The 12,994-nt window shown below is 39.9% G+C and overlaps 1 protein-coding gene across 6 annotated transcripts in view; it reads left to right on the forward strand.

Moving 5' to 3' along the window:
• The window catches only part of SLAIN2 (SLAIN motif family member 2), a 75,141-nt gene that overhangs the window by 44,339 nt on the left and 17,808 nt on the right, over window positions 1-12,994 (forward strand). For 3 of the 6 annotated variants that reach the window (XR_004971653.1, XR_004971641.1, XM_036333298.1), the window contains exon 7: window positions 4,950-5,027. The exons of 1 other annotated variant lie outside the window; for it this stretch is intronic. Coding sequence is in view for 2 of the 5 variants with exons in the window: in XM_036333298.1 (XP_036189191.1) it covers window positions 4,950-5,027 (78 nt within the window). In the remaining 3 variants the exon portion in view is untranslated. Of the gene's footprint in view, window positions 1-4,918; window positions 5,028-12,994 lie in introns of all 6 variants that reach the window. 2 more of the 6 variants (XR_004971652.1, XM_036333316.1) reach the window with 1 other exon arrangement.

Consider the following 12,994-nt stretch of genomic DNA (forward strand, 5'->3'; position numbering starts at 1 on the left):
GTTGATTTCCAATCAGGGCACATGCCCAGGTTTCAGGTTTGGTTCCCAGTCAGGGTGTGTAGAGGAGGGAGGTAGGCAACTGATCGATGTCTCTCTCTCTCTCTCTTTCTCTCCCTCCCCCCCCACTCACCCCCCTTCTCCCTTCCTCTCAAATCAATAAAAACATTTTAAATAATAATAAAGGCTAGGGAAAAATGCAGACAATGAAAATATTCTTTTATTGAACTTTCTATTTTATAACTCAGTAAAAATAATAGAATCAACATACATTTTTTTAAAGGAAAAAATATTTTTACATATTGGTTGAGCACAGTAATGAATGTTACAGCTTAACTTCTAAAATTTGTCTATATCTTTAGAATTTATCTTCTTTTATTTAGGCTCAATGCACACTATACCCAGATTTATCTAATTATCTTTACTCATATTGATTGAAGAACAGTCTTCAATTTTTAATTCTAAAAGCTTTGGGGGTTTTTTGGGGGGGGTTTTTTGTTGTTGTTTTTTAATATATATTTTATTGATTTATTACAGAGAGGAAGGGAGAGAGATAGAGAGCTAGAAACATCGATGAGAGAGAAGCATCGATCAGCTGCCTCCGGCACATCTCCTACTGGGGATGTGCCCGCAACCCAGGTACATGCCCTTGACCGGAATCGAACCCGGGACCTTTCAGTCCGCAGGCCGACGCTCTATCCACTGAGCCAAACCGGTTTCGGCAAAGCTTTGGGTTTTGAGATTGTTTTTTGTTTAATGAAGCAACTGCTATACAAATAGGGAAAATGTTCAAAGTAAAGATAAATTTGGCAGAGATTCATAAAAATCCCATTTTACAACTAAATTCAGAAATTGCCATACTTATTATGTCTTTGTTCCTTTGGAAATCAAGTGCAATGATTTTCAAATGTCTTCACAGTTTGAAAAATTAAATACATACTCAAAGTCACATATAATGATAGAATTGGACTAACATTCTGTTTCATTGATTTTATAATCGCTGTACCATTATTGTTTATTTCTAATCTGTTTAAATATAGGAATATATTATTGTACCACAGGGGTTGGGCACATAATCTGCTAAGTGAGCATGATTTCAAATTGCTATGAGCTTACTCTTGAAAGAAACGTGTAGTTGAGCCTACCTGTGCCCGGGGAGACTTTATAACTGGGAGTTCTCCTAAGTACCTTTTATATGAAATGTATTGTTTATTAAAGGATAAATATTCAAATGTGCCAACTTCAAGCTATATATATGTTATTAAAACTCAAGTATCACGCTAGCCAGTTTTTCTCAGTGGTTAGAACATTGGCCCTCTCTCTGGACTGAAGAGTCTTGGGTTCAATTCCAGTTAAGGGCATGTACCTTGGTTCCAAGTTCAATCCCTGGCCCAGGTCCCAGACAGGGCACCTGTGGGAAGCAACCAATTGATGTGTCTCTCTCACATTGATGTTTCTCTCTCTCTCTCTCCCTTCCCTTCAGCTCTCTCTAAAAAAATCAATGGAAAAAATATCCTTAAATGAAGATTAGTAAAAAAACACACGAAACTCAAGCGTACCTTGCAGCCATTGTTTATAACTAAGGCCAACAAATATTTTCTTCAGAGAGGAGCATTTTATCATTGACATTATTATTGCTGGGACATGATGATTAAAAAAAAACAAAAAACTAGTTTTATTTTTGTTTCCGAATTTTCTTACAGACAGCATACCTACTTATTGTCTGCACTTGGGGGTGGTGTGGTGGAGGGTGGCATTTTCACCACCCTTCCCTTGATGCACATGAAAGAAGTGAAAGATTTGGCTATAGGAAGACCAAAAGAGGCTGTTGTCTAAACATAGGGTGATGACGGTCTGAATTAGGTATTTAAGAAACAGTGGGAATGTAAAGGAAGGGATAGATCTGTAGAACTACAGGAATGAATAATGGAATTTAAAGAAAACTGAGCTAGAATGACTTGGAAAATGGTGTTATATTTTTAACTGAAATATAGAGGTTTTCAGAGTTGGTTTGTAGAAGAAAACATTAGCCTAAATAATGGTAGCATGAGAGAATAATGTACTATCTTTGCTTCTCACACTCAGCTCTTGCTAATTTGAAATTATACAAATAATCCTGCGGGGATCGAGCCAAAACTGGCTCTTCAACATCCCCCGCGGGGTCCTGGATGGCAAGAGGGCACAGTCCAGGCCAAGAGACCCCACCAGTGCACTATCAGGGCCTGAGAGGGACTGTAGGAGAGCTCCAGGGCTTGTCTGGCCCATCTTGCCCAGTCCCGATTGGCCAGACCCCAACAGCAAGCTAACCTACCGGTCGGAGCATCTGCCCCCTGGTGGTCAGTGCGTGTCATAGCAACTGGTCAAACGGTCAGACACTTAGCATATTAGTCTTTTATTATATAGGAGGATTAAAAGAGGAACCAGGGAAACCATAAATATTTTAAAGCAACTAACACTAAATTTTATTAGGAAGATTTGGAGACTCATGTTGTCATTTAAAAATGATTTTGTATTTGTAAAATTGATCAAATTTCAGATTGATAATTCAGATTAAAATTTAATTTTTGTTCTTATTTGTATAACATGTGACTATGTGGTATCCTATGAAAATTGTTCATTTCATTCTGTCTTTATTAGGCAAATTTAGAGTATACTGACTGATTATACTTGCAGTCTGATTCTTCATATTACCATCTGACAGTTTTCACTTGTGTATAGATGCCACTGTGACATCACCCCAGAAACCTGAGGGATAAATAAGATCTGTTGGAATCATCATAGTTATTTAAGTAGAACATTTCTAAAACAGTTGATTAAAGATATTTGATATTAACCCCTCATATAAAAATGTAATGGTTAATAGACATTGTGGATTGCCAGCATACATTTAGTTGGTTACCATTTGTCCTCATTTACTCCCTGCAGTCACAGTGGCCTAATTCCTATTCTTCCAACATACTAGGGGCACTCCTAGGCACTCCTACCTCTCAGGTCCTTTATCATTGCTTTTCCTTTTGTCTAGAATGCTTTCCCCAGGTACCTATATGACTCTTTTCCTTCAGATCTTTGCACAAATGTCATCTTAAGCAAATCTTTCCTGATCACCCTATTTATAGTTGCAACGTGTCTCCTACTTCCTGCCCCCCTTTCCTACTTAATTTTTTCTATAGCAACTATTTTACTCTTTGTTTATTATCTATTTCTCCTTTCCTAGAATATTAGCAGTTGAAAGTAGGAACTTTGTCTGTAGTTAGCTACTGAATCCATTGTACCTAAAATAGTATCAGGAATAAAGCATATAATTATTTTAATGAATGAATGAATAAATGAATGAAAATATAAATGGTTGGAAGCATGTGTGAATAAATATATAAAAGAATATTCAGTGATGATATAGCATCCTGTATTTCTGTGGGATATATATGAGGTAATACATTATAAAGTGATTGTTTTAGGTTGGAGAATTTTTTTTTAATCCTTATCCAAGGCTATGTTTTTCATTACTTCTAGAGAGAGAAAAAGGGAGAGGGGGAAAGAGGAAAGAAAACACATTGATGTGAGAGAGAAACATTATTTGGTTGCCTCCAGTGCATGCCCTGACCGGGGATCAAACTACAGCCTGGGTATGTGCCCTTACTGAAGTCGAACCCATGACCATTTGGTGCATGGGACAGTGCTCTACCAACTGAGCCACACCAGCCAGGGCTAGGGCTGGAGAATTTTTTGCTAGTCTGCCTGGTAATATTTAAGTTAGCATACAATACTACTTAGCTATAAAAATGTGGAGTGCTATAAAATATGAAATCAAATACATTTACTTTTTTAAAATGTTTACGATCAGAAAGAGTAAATATTGATAGAGTTAAACAATAGAGTGAAAGAGAAATTCTTAATTCTCTTTGATGATATATCAAGTTTCCCTTTCTCAACCCAATGATTTTTATATTCTGGCCTGATTTCTATCTGTCTATATCTATCTGTCTATATTCAGGTAGATAGATACATACATAGGTAGATAGATAGATCTTAGAGGTATCTCAAATCTGACTTCATGTTGATTGAAATTTTAAAGCCACTTAAATAGTTGCTTGCACTGGTAGGTGTGGGACTCATCAGCTCATTGGAACCATAACTGTGGATGGCTCTGGCTGCTACTTACATGCCAATTTTGAGAGTTTTATTTTGCAATTAATAGATTCGGAGTTTTGAAGAAAGCTTAGAACTCCTCGTTGATCACTTTAAAAAGCAGATGCTTTGACTCTCCTCCAAACCCCTCAATTGTCACACACACACACACACACACATACACTCTTTCCACCCCATATGCATATGTGCACAGCCCAGATATTTTGCTACACAACTCCTAAAGTACAACTTAGTTGTATTCTACAAGATGATGTTGAACATATGAAAGGCATTAGATTGTGACTCCGTTGAGGACCTGCCTGGTTCTGAGTTTTCTTTTCCTTTTTGAGTATGAGAATGACTGTTTCATGTTAGGGCAATTTGTCTAACAAGAATTGCTTTGCCGAAGTCTGCTTTTTTTGCCTTGAACAAGTACTACATTTATTTTATTCTCTACTGTGTGCTTGTGTTCATCACTTTTACTTAATTAGCTTTCTATTCTTTGCATCTGTAGCATGTTTGCTGGTGGTTTGATTTCTCTTTGATATTTTGATCAGTTTACATATCATAGGTTTTTCTCATCTATAAGAAACTATTTCTGAAAACATGTACTTTGTACTAAGATTTTCATCCCTTCTCTTTCCAATTTAATTCACTAAGCATCACTTTACAATTTCTTTGCTTCCAGGATTCTAACATATTTTCACCTTATGGTTTCTGTGTCTTGATAAATTTTCAAGTTTGTATTAAAATATTCAAGTTTACAGAAGCTATAGCCTTTATCTTGTTCTTTCAGGCAAATATTACAGTTCCTTATTTTTCAACAGCTTCGCAAAGGCTGAAAAATTTGCCTCGTACTTCCCTCAAAGCCAAACAGTTGCTTCAAACTTCATCTACAAAAAGAGGTAACTACAGCCTCTTACTAAGTTTTAAATTTCAGGAAATGGTCAGGTTAGTTAAATCTTATACCTTTTGGCATACTGAGTCATTGATGTCTGTAGGCCACATTTTAGTTTTTTAATAATAATCATAAAATGATGTTAATTCATTCTCTGTTACTTGGATAAACTCATTTTCTACCAAGGTATATATTGGGATGCTATTCTGATTCATAAGTCATTGCTCAACCGCTGAGCTACACTGGCCAGGCAGGATGCCATTCTGAAAGGAATAAGTGGTACATAGCATTTAATATTAGAGAATTGATCTTTTCCTTACTAACCTAAAACTGAGGGTCATTGTTTTAACTTAATATTAGATGAACTAATAAATGCTTTAAAATGAGCTAAATGACATACATTTTGTATGTAATGTTTTTTCTCCTGACTTTCTTTTTTTTCTTCTGACTTTCTGTAGGATGAAATGGGAATGCTTTCACATTATAATTTAAATTGACATTGTTGTGATTAACTGATAATGTTTGGAATATTGATGGAGTGGTAGCTCTGTATTCTTAAAACCTGAGAGTTGAAGAAATATGTGAAGGTTGGACACCAAATTATCATTGGTTCCAAGAGATTGGATGTCTGGGCAGCTAGAAAGAAGCCGAGTTAGGAGAAAGAGCACGGGGTCAGCTATACCAGCAGTAATAAGAATGAATAGAAACCTCAGAGGAAGTGGGACAGAAAACATATCAGCAGTGAGGAAAAATATTTCTTCTATCCAGGATATGTGGGTCTCCTATCGCTTCAGAGCTCAATAAAGAACAAAGTTATACAAGGAGGATAAAAAACACTAAAGAGGAGGTTTGAGATTTGCTTTGTTGAAAAAAAGATTTTGTTAATACGGTTACAAAAGTACTGAAATAGATGTTTTAGCAAGTTCATTGATGCAAAAGTTTTAGCAGTGATTTGGTGGATTAAGTATACTTTTCAGAATAGTTTTTAATAGAATTTGAAGGAAAGAGAATAGTCATATAGAAAATTAGGAGGTGTGGGTATTTGTGTTTGGATATTAGAGGTTGATCATCTTTTGGTATCACTGTCAGAAATTAGACTGGGTAGAGTATGGTCTTTTGATGGAAAAGAAGACAATTATTAGGGATCATTATAAAAAAGAATCCCTATAGAAATTATTTGAGGATCTTAGACTATCTATACTAATAATAGGGTAATAGGCAAATTTGTTGGGGTGCCGTCACATAATGACCGATCAGTGGGCTGCATGCGCAGCAGGCGCGGATGGGCTGGGATTTGCAGTGTCGGGGATGGGGGCGGGGGCCTCCCCCGGCTCTGGCCTACCTCTTTGGGGCAATCCATCGAGGAGCTCAAGATGGGTGGATGGGGCCTACCTCTTTGGGGCAATGGATTGCAGGGCTCCCGCACTGTGACAGGGCACAGACCAGGATGGGGGACCCCCCCAACCCGAGTGCACAAATTTTGTGCACCAGCCACTAGTGTATATATATATTTCTAGGTGTGGGAGGTGGGTAAAAATAGATGGGCATGAAAGGATTGTGGTGTCTAAACAGAGCAAGAGATTCCTATATAACAATAAAAATATAGAGGATTTTAAGTTTATATAATTTTTTTTGTTGTATGCCTCTCTGTAAGCTGCTTCATAATGTGTTTTGGGATCAGGTAGGTTTAAATAATTATAAATTTTTACTTAAATATTTTATGTTACTATGAATTAGGTTAAGAGAAGCATAACTTCTGGCTGATTTTTTAAAAATTTTGCCTATAGAGGTTACGTTATTTTTGTGACTCTGAGCCACCTAACTGCGCCCACTCTATAAGATGTCAGTAACGCTCAGTCTCCTAGTTCCTGGCACTCCAGATGTCTAGTTAATTTAGTAAAGGGCAAGAAGTGTGTGTGTGTGTGTGTTTGGTTTTGTTGCTCTGTTTTGTTTCATTTTGTTTAATCTCTGATTTTCTGGTTGGCATTGTGGCTTGGAGATGATCATTTTACACTATAAGTTATGAACCAATTGAAAAACAGACACAGGTATGTGACAGGATTTAAAATGTTAGCTTAAGCTGAATTAGGGAGTATCCCTTGGCTCCAAACGCAATAATTGTTTATACTCTGGCCAGATATCTATCTCTCTATCTCTCTCTCATAACTGATCTAATAACTGAAACTATTAAGTAACTAACAAGTGGATGCACCATGGATACACTGGACAAAGGCATAATTCATGGCCTAGGCAGGACAGAGCCCGGGACAGTGTGAGATTTCATCATACTACCCAGAATGGCATGCAACTTAAAATTTATGAATTGTTTATTTCTGGAATTTGCCACTTAATATTTTAGGACCGCGGGTAACCGAAGCCTCAAAAACAAACAAACAAACAAAAACAGAGAGGGCGGGGGCTACTGTATTACAAAATCGGATCATTCCAATTCTAGTATTCCTTTTTTTTATTTGTCAAAATACTGTATAAGTATTTGTCAAAATACTTATTCTTTAGTCATTAAATGGCTTAGTTTCATTAGGAAATTCAGAATAAATGCTTGTCTTTCTATTTACCATTGGCAAACTATCATTCTCCAAAGGTGACCAATATTTTTCTTAAAAATGTATCATTATGAATTACAGATTTAAACTTTTTGTGTGTTTCAGTCCATTCTCAATATTCTTTCATCTTTGGTGAAAGCTTCTTCAAGTTGACTTTCCAACCTTTTTAACTCACCCTACTAGTTTTTGATAACTTCTGCTAACTGGTATGATAAGATATGCTCGAGATCCTGTATATTTTTTGTCGCCATAGACCTAGATTTAGTCATTTCTCCAAAAAGTCCTGGCTTTTTGGTAGGAAATGGTATTTCAGTACTGTAATTTATGTTTTTAGCTATGCTCATTGCTACTGGGTTGGACATTGTTTCTAGGTCTTTTCAGTTTCTAGAGCTAGTAAATATATGTGTAGATTTGTGTATTTTTTAAGATTGAATGTCTTAAGTTCTTGCTGGTACTTCCTGTTCAGATTCAAGGGTAATTAATTAACCTTTTTCAACTTACACCTTTATCTCCTTTATCCTGCTCTGGGAATCCTCTCTCTCGGCAACATAGAGAATTAGAATAACATTTAATAGTTTGTTTTATCCCATATTACATACCTAATCTTCTGAAGATAACATTAGCATGATAACCAGACAATATGATTACCAAAGACAGTTTATAAAACTTTTTGCATACGCTTGCTCCTTGTTTTTTACAGTTATACTGTATCCACACTGTTACATGCTTTTCTTTATGACTCACCTAGTCTTAGCTCTACATTTAAATATATATTTTATGCTTACCATCAGTCTGTATGTTATTGTCTCGGTCAATTTCTGTGTTTGAAGCTCACTCTATAGTAGATTCCCTAAAGAGTTATGAGAACAGTATCCATTTTATCAGTTTTTGCATACTAATGACAGCTTGTCTGTTTTTGTTTTGTTTGTTTGTTTTGAAAATCATTATCTAGATATGAAATTTGGGGCTCATATTTTCTTTCCTTGAGTATCTTAAATATATTATTCCATTTTTTCAGGAATAAAGAATTATTTCTATTACAGTCATTTGGTCTTTTTATCTGGATGTCCAGTGAATATTTTCTTTTCCTTTAATGTTCAGTAATTTAGAGAATATTTCTTAGTGTTGTTGGCCATTCTGAGTTCATTTCTTTAGATATGTGATGTGTTCTTTTAGTTTGGAGTTTTTAAATTTCAGACAAGTTCTTTTGAATTATTGTTTTTACTTTTGTTCTCTTGCTTTGGTTTTCTTTTTTGTGGGGACTCCTATTAGACACAGGTTAGGTGTTTTTTTTGCCTATCTTCCATATCTGTTGCCTTTTCTTTAATCCTCTTCATCTTTCTTTAAAGTTTCTTTTTATTGTCTGTGTCTTGTAAAGTATTATCTGTTATGTATGTTGACTAGTGTTCCTTCTACTTTAGACTTTATTTTGAAATTATTTATTTTGTGTCTAATTCTTTTGTGTTCCTTCACCTCATTTTTTATTGTTTTCTATCTTGATATATGATGTTCTTTTATCACTTGTATACTTTTCTTAAATGTTTTTAGAATTTGAAATATTAGATTTGAATTTTTACTGGTGTGTGTGTGTGTGTGTGTGTGTGTGTGTGTGTGAGTGAGAGAGAGAGAGAGAGAGAGAGACAGACAGACAGACAGACAGACAGACACATGATTTCTGGCAGGTTTCCAGCATTAATAGAAATGTGTTGGTTTGCAACTTCCTCATGAACTTTCCAGATGTAATCTGAAATTAGACCCCTTATGTAGAGCGCAAGGAGAGACTGAAGAAAGAGGCAGACCACTCCAGATTGGTAGGTGGCAGGGAACTCCTTACAAGGCCGGTCTCCAGATATCCACACCCACCCACCAGAACATTAAGTTTACACAGAAATTCCTTACTTGGGCTCAGTCACTACACAGGAGACCTTAACTGGGTTCAGTCATGGACTCACATTTCTGTCTCAAGGCTGTATCCTTGGAGCAGGTTTTTGGGGGAGCGAAGACCAGCAGGAATGCACATTCCAAGGACGGGAGGCAGTGAGAAGCCTCCAGTTGCCCAGATTCAGCTCGTGGGTCAACTCCTTAACAGCGTTATTTTGTTTCTCTTTTTTCTTATAATATTACTAGAGGCCTGGTGCATGATATACATATATATCTGGCCTGCAGGATCAGGCCAAAACCGGCTCTCTGACATCTCCCAAGGGGTCCCGGATTGTGAGAGGTCGCAGGCCAGACTGAGGGACCCCCACCGGTGCACGATCAGGGCCGGGGAGGGTCAGGGCCAGGGAGGGACATGAGAGGTTGGCCAGCAGGGGAGGGACTGCAGAAGGGCTCCAGGGCATGTCCGGCCCGTCTTGCTCAGTCCCAATCAGCCAGACCCCAGCAGCAAGCTCACCTGCCAGTTGGATTGTCTGCCCCCCTGGTGGTCAGTTCAAGTCATAGCAAACGGTTGAGTGGCCTTGGCATATAATTAGCGTATTATGCTTTGATTGGCTGAACAGACAACCGGAACTTAGCATATTAGGCTTTTATTATATAGGATGTGAAATTTAGCCTCCATCTGTTTCTGTTGCTGGTTTTTCTGCAAAATTTGTTTTTCTAAACATTTAGAAAGAGAGCTTGATTTAAGATTTTCTAATTTTACAGCTCTAGAGCTCCCTCATCTGTTGTTTTTGGAAATTTTTTAAAAATATGGCTGCTGCTCTAGCTAATTTGGTTCAGTGGATAGAGCGTCACCCTGTGAACCAAAGGTTCCCGGGTTCAGTTACATCAAGGGCACATACCTCAGTTGCAGGCTCTTCGCCGGCCTGGGCCCTGTTCGGGGCTTGTGCAGGAGGCAACCAATCAATGTGTTTCTCTCACATCAGTATTTCTGTCTTTCCCTCTCTGTTTTACTCTCTCTAAAAATCAATGGAAAAATATCCTCCAGTAAGGATTAAAATATATGTATGTATGTGTGTGTGTGTGTGTGTATCCTATCTAATAAAAGAGAAACATGGTAATTAGTGTATGACCGCTACCCTTCCCATTGGCTAATCAGGGTGATATGCAAATTAACTGCCAGCCAAGATGGCGGCCGGCAGCCAGGCAGCTGGAAGCGAACATGAGGCTTGCTTGCTTCAGTGATGGAGGAAACCAATGTTCCCCGCCTGCCACTGCAGGCCTCTGAGCTGCAACTCTAAGCAACTATGTAACAATTATAGAAGCTAAACAAAACCCCAGAAACCTGCTTTCAGCGAGCTGGGATCTCAGAGCTGGAGTTATACATTGTTTCGATTATAGATTCCAGACAAACCAGATACCTGCTTTCAGCAGCAGAGGCCTCAGAGCTGGAGCCAGAGCTAAAGCTGGCCCAGAATAAAAAAAAAAAAGAAAGAAAAAAAGGAGCGGGTTGGGAGCTTCAGTCACCCGCCAGCCTGAAAACAGCCCTCAGCCCCTCACCCAGACTGGCCAGGCACCCCAGTGGGAACCCCACCCTGAAGGATGTGTGATCAGCTGCAAACAGTCATCATCCCCTCATCCAAGCTGGCCAGGCACCCCAGTGGGGACCCCCACCCTGAAGGGTGTGTGACCAGCTGCAAACAGCCATCATCCCCTCATCCAGGCTGGCCAGGCACTCCAGTGGGGACCCCCACCCTGATCCAGGACACCCTTCAGGGCAAACCAGCCAGCCCCACCCATGCACCAGGCCTCTATCCTATATAGTAAAAGGGTAATATGCCTCCTAGCACCGGGATCAGCGGAGCCGAGAGGCCTCCCGGCACCGGGATCAGCGTGACGGGGCAGCGCCCAAACCCCCTGATTGCCCTGCGGCTCTGTGTGTGACAGGGTACGGTGCCCCAACCCCCTGATTGGCCATGCTCTGTGTGTGACAGGGTGCGGCGCCCCCAACACCCCCCCCCCCCCCACGGGCCCTGCTCTGTGTGTGACAGGGTAGAGCCATAACCTCCCCATCAGCCCTGCCCTGAGTGTGAGAGTGGCGGCGCCCCAACCCCCTGATCGGCCCTGCTCTGTGGGTGATAGAGGGCGGCGCCCCATCCCCCTTATCCGCCCTGCTCTGTGTGTGACAGGGGGCAGTGCCCCAACTCCCCTATCGGCCCTACTCTGTGAGTGACGGGGGAGCTCCTCAACCCCCTGATGGGCCCTGCTCTGTGCATGACAGGGTACGGAGCCCCAACCCCCCTGATGGGCCCTGCTCTGTGCGTGACGGGGGTGGCGCCGCAACCTCCCCATCGACCCTGCCTTGAGTGTGACAGGGGGCGGTGCCCCAACCCCCCAATCGACCCTACCCTGAGCGTGACTGAGGGTGGCATCGCAACCTCCCAATCCACCCTCCTCTGTGCATGACAGGGCGGCGCCCCAACTCCCCTATCGGCCCTGATCTGAGCCCTACCAGGGGCTGCACCTAGGGATTGGGCCTGCCCTCTGCCACCCGGGAGCAGGCCTAAGCCAGCAGGGCGTTATCTCCCGAGGGGTCCCAGACGGCGAGAGGGCACAGGCCAGGCTGAGGGACACCCCCCCCCCCCGTTCCCCCCCCCCCCCCGAGTGCACAAATTTTTGTGCACCGGGCCTCTAGTATATATATAAAAGTAGGGGAGGGGAATAAATATATATATATCTGCTTATTTTGGGATTTATTTATTCCCCTCTCCTACTTTTATTTATTTATTTATTTATTTATTTTAATTACAGTTAACATTCAGTATTCTTTTGTATTAGTTTCAGGTATACAACATAGTGGTTAGACAGTCATACTTCACAAAGTGTTTCCCCTAATATTTTCAGTACCCACCTAGCACCATAATAATATATTCATAATAGTATGATTGAATATATTCCCTGTGTTGTTCTTCACATCCCCATAACTGTTTTATAACTACCATTTTGTGCTTCTCAATCCCTTCACCATTTTCACGAAGTCTTCCAAACCTCCTTCTCCTCTGGCAACTATCAGTTTGGTCTTTATATCTATGAGTCTGTTTCGGTTTTGTTTGTTCATTTATTTGTTCTTTATGTTCCACATATAAGTGAAATCATGTGGTGTTTGTCTTTCTCTGACTGACTGATTTCAGTTAACATAATACTCTCTAGGTCAGGGGTGGGCAAACTTTTTGACTTGAGGGCCACAATGGGTTCTTAAACTGGACCGGAGGGCTGGAACAAAAGCATGGATGGAGTGTTTGTGTGAACTAATATAAATTCAAAGTAAACATCATTACACAAAAGGGTATGGTCTTTTTTTTTTTTTTAGTTTTATTCATTTCAAACTGGCCGAATCCGGCCCGCGGGCCGTAGTTTGCCTACGGCTGCTCTAGGTCCATCCATGCTGCTGCAAATGGTAATATTTCATTCTTTTTTATCCCTCCCATACTTTTAAAATGCATCCTTTTAAAGTATACAAGTCAGTGTT

Source organism: Myotis myotis, unplaced genomic scaffold (genome assembly GCF_014108235.1).
Source record: "Myotis myotis isolate mMyoMyo1 unplaced genomic scaffold, mMyoMyo1.p scaffold_m19_p_1, whole genome shotgun sequence".
In the NCBI taxonomy this organism is placed as follows: domain Eukaryota; kingdom Metazoa; phylum Chordata; class Mammalia; order Chiroptera; family Vespertilionidae; genus Myotis; species Myotis myotis.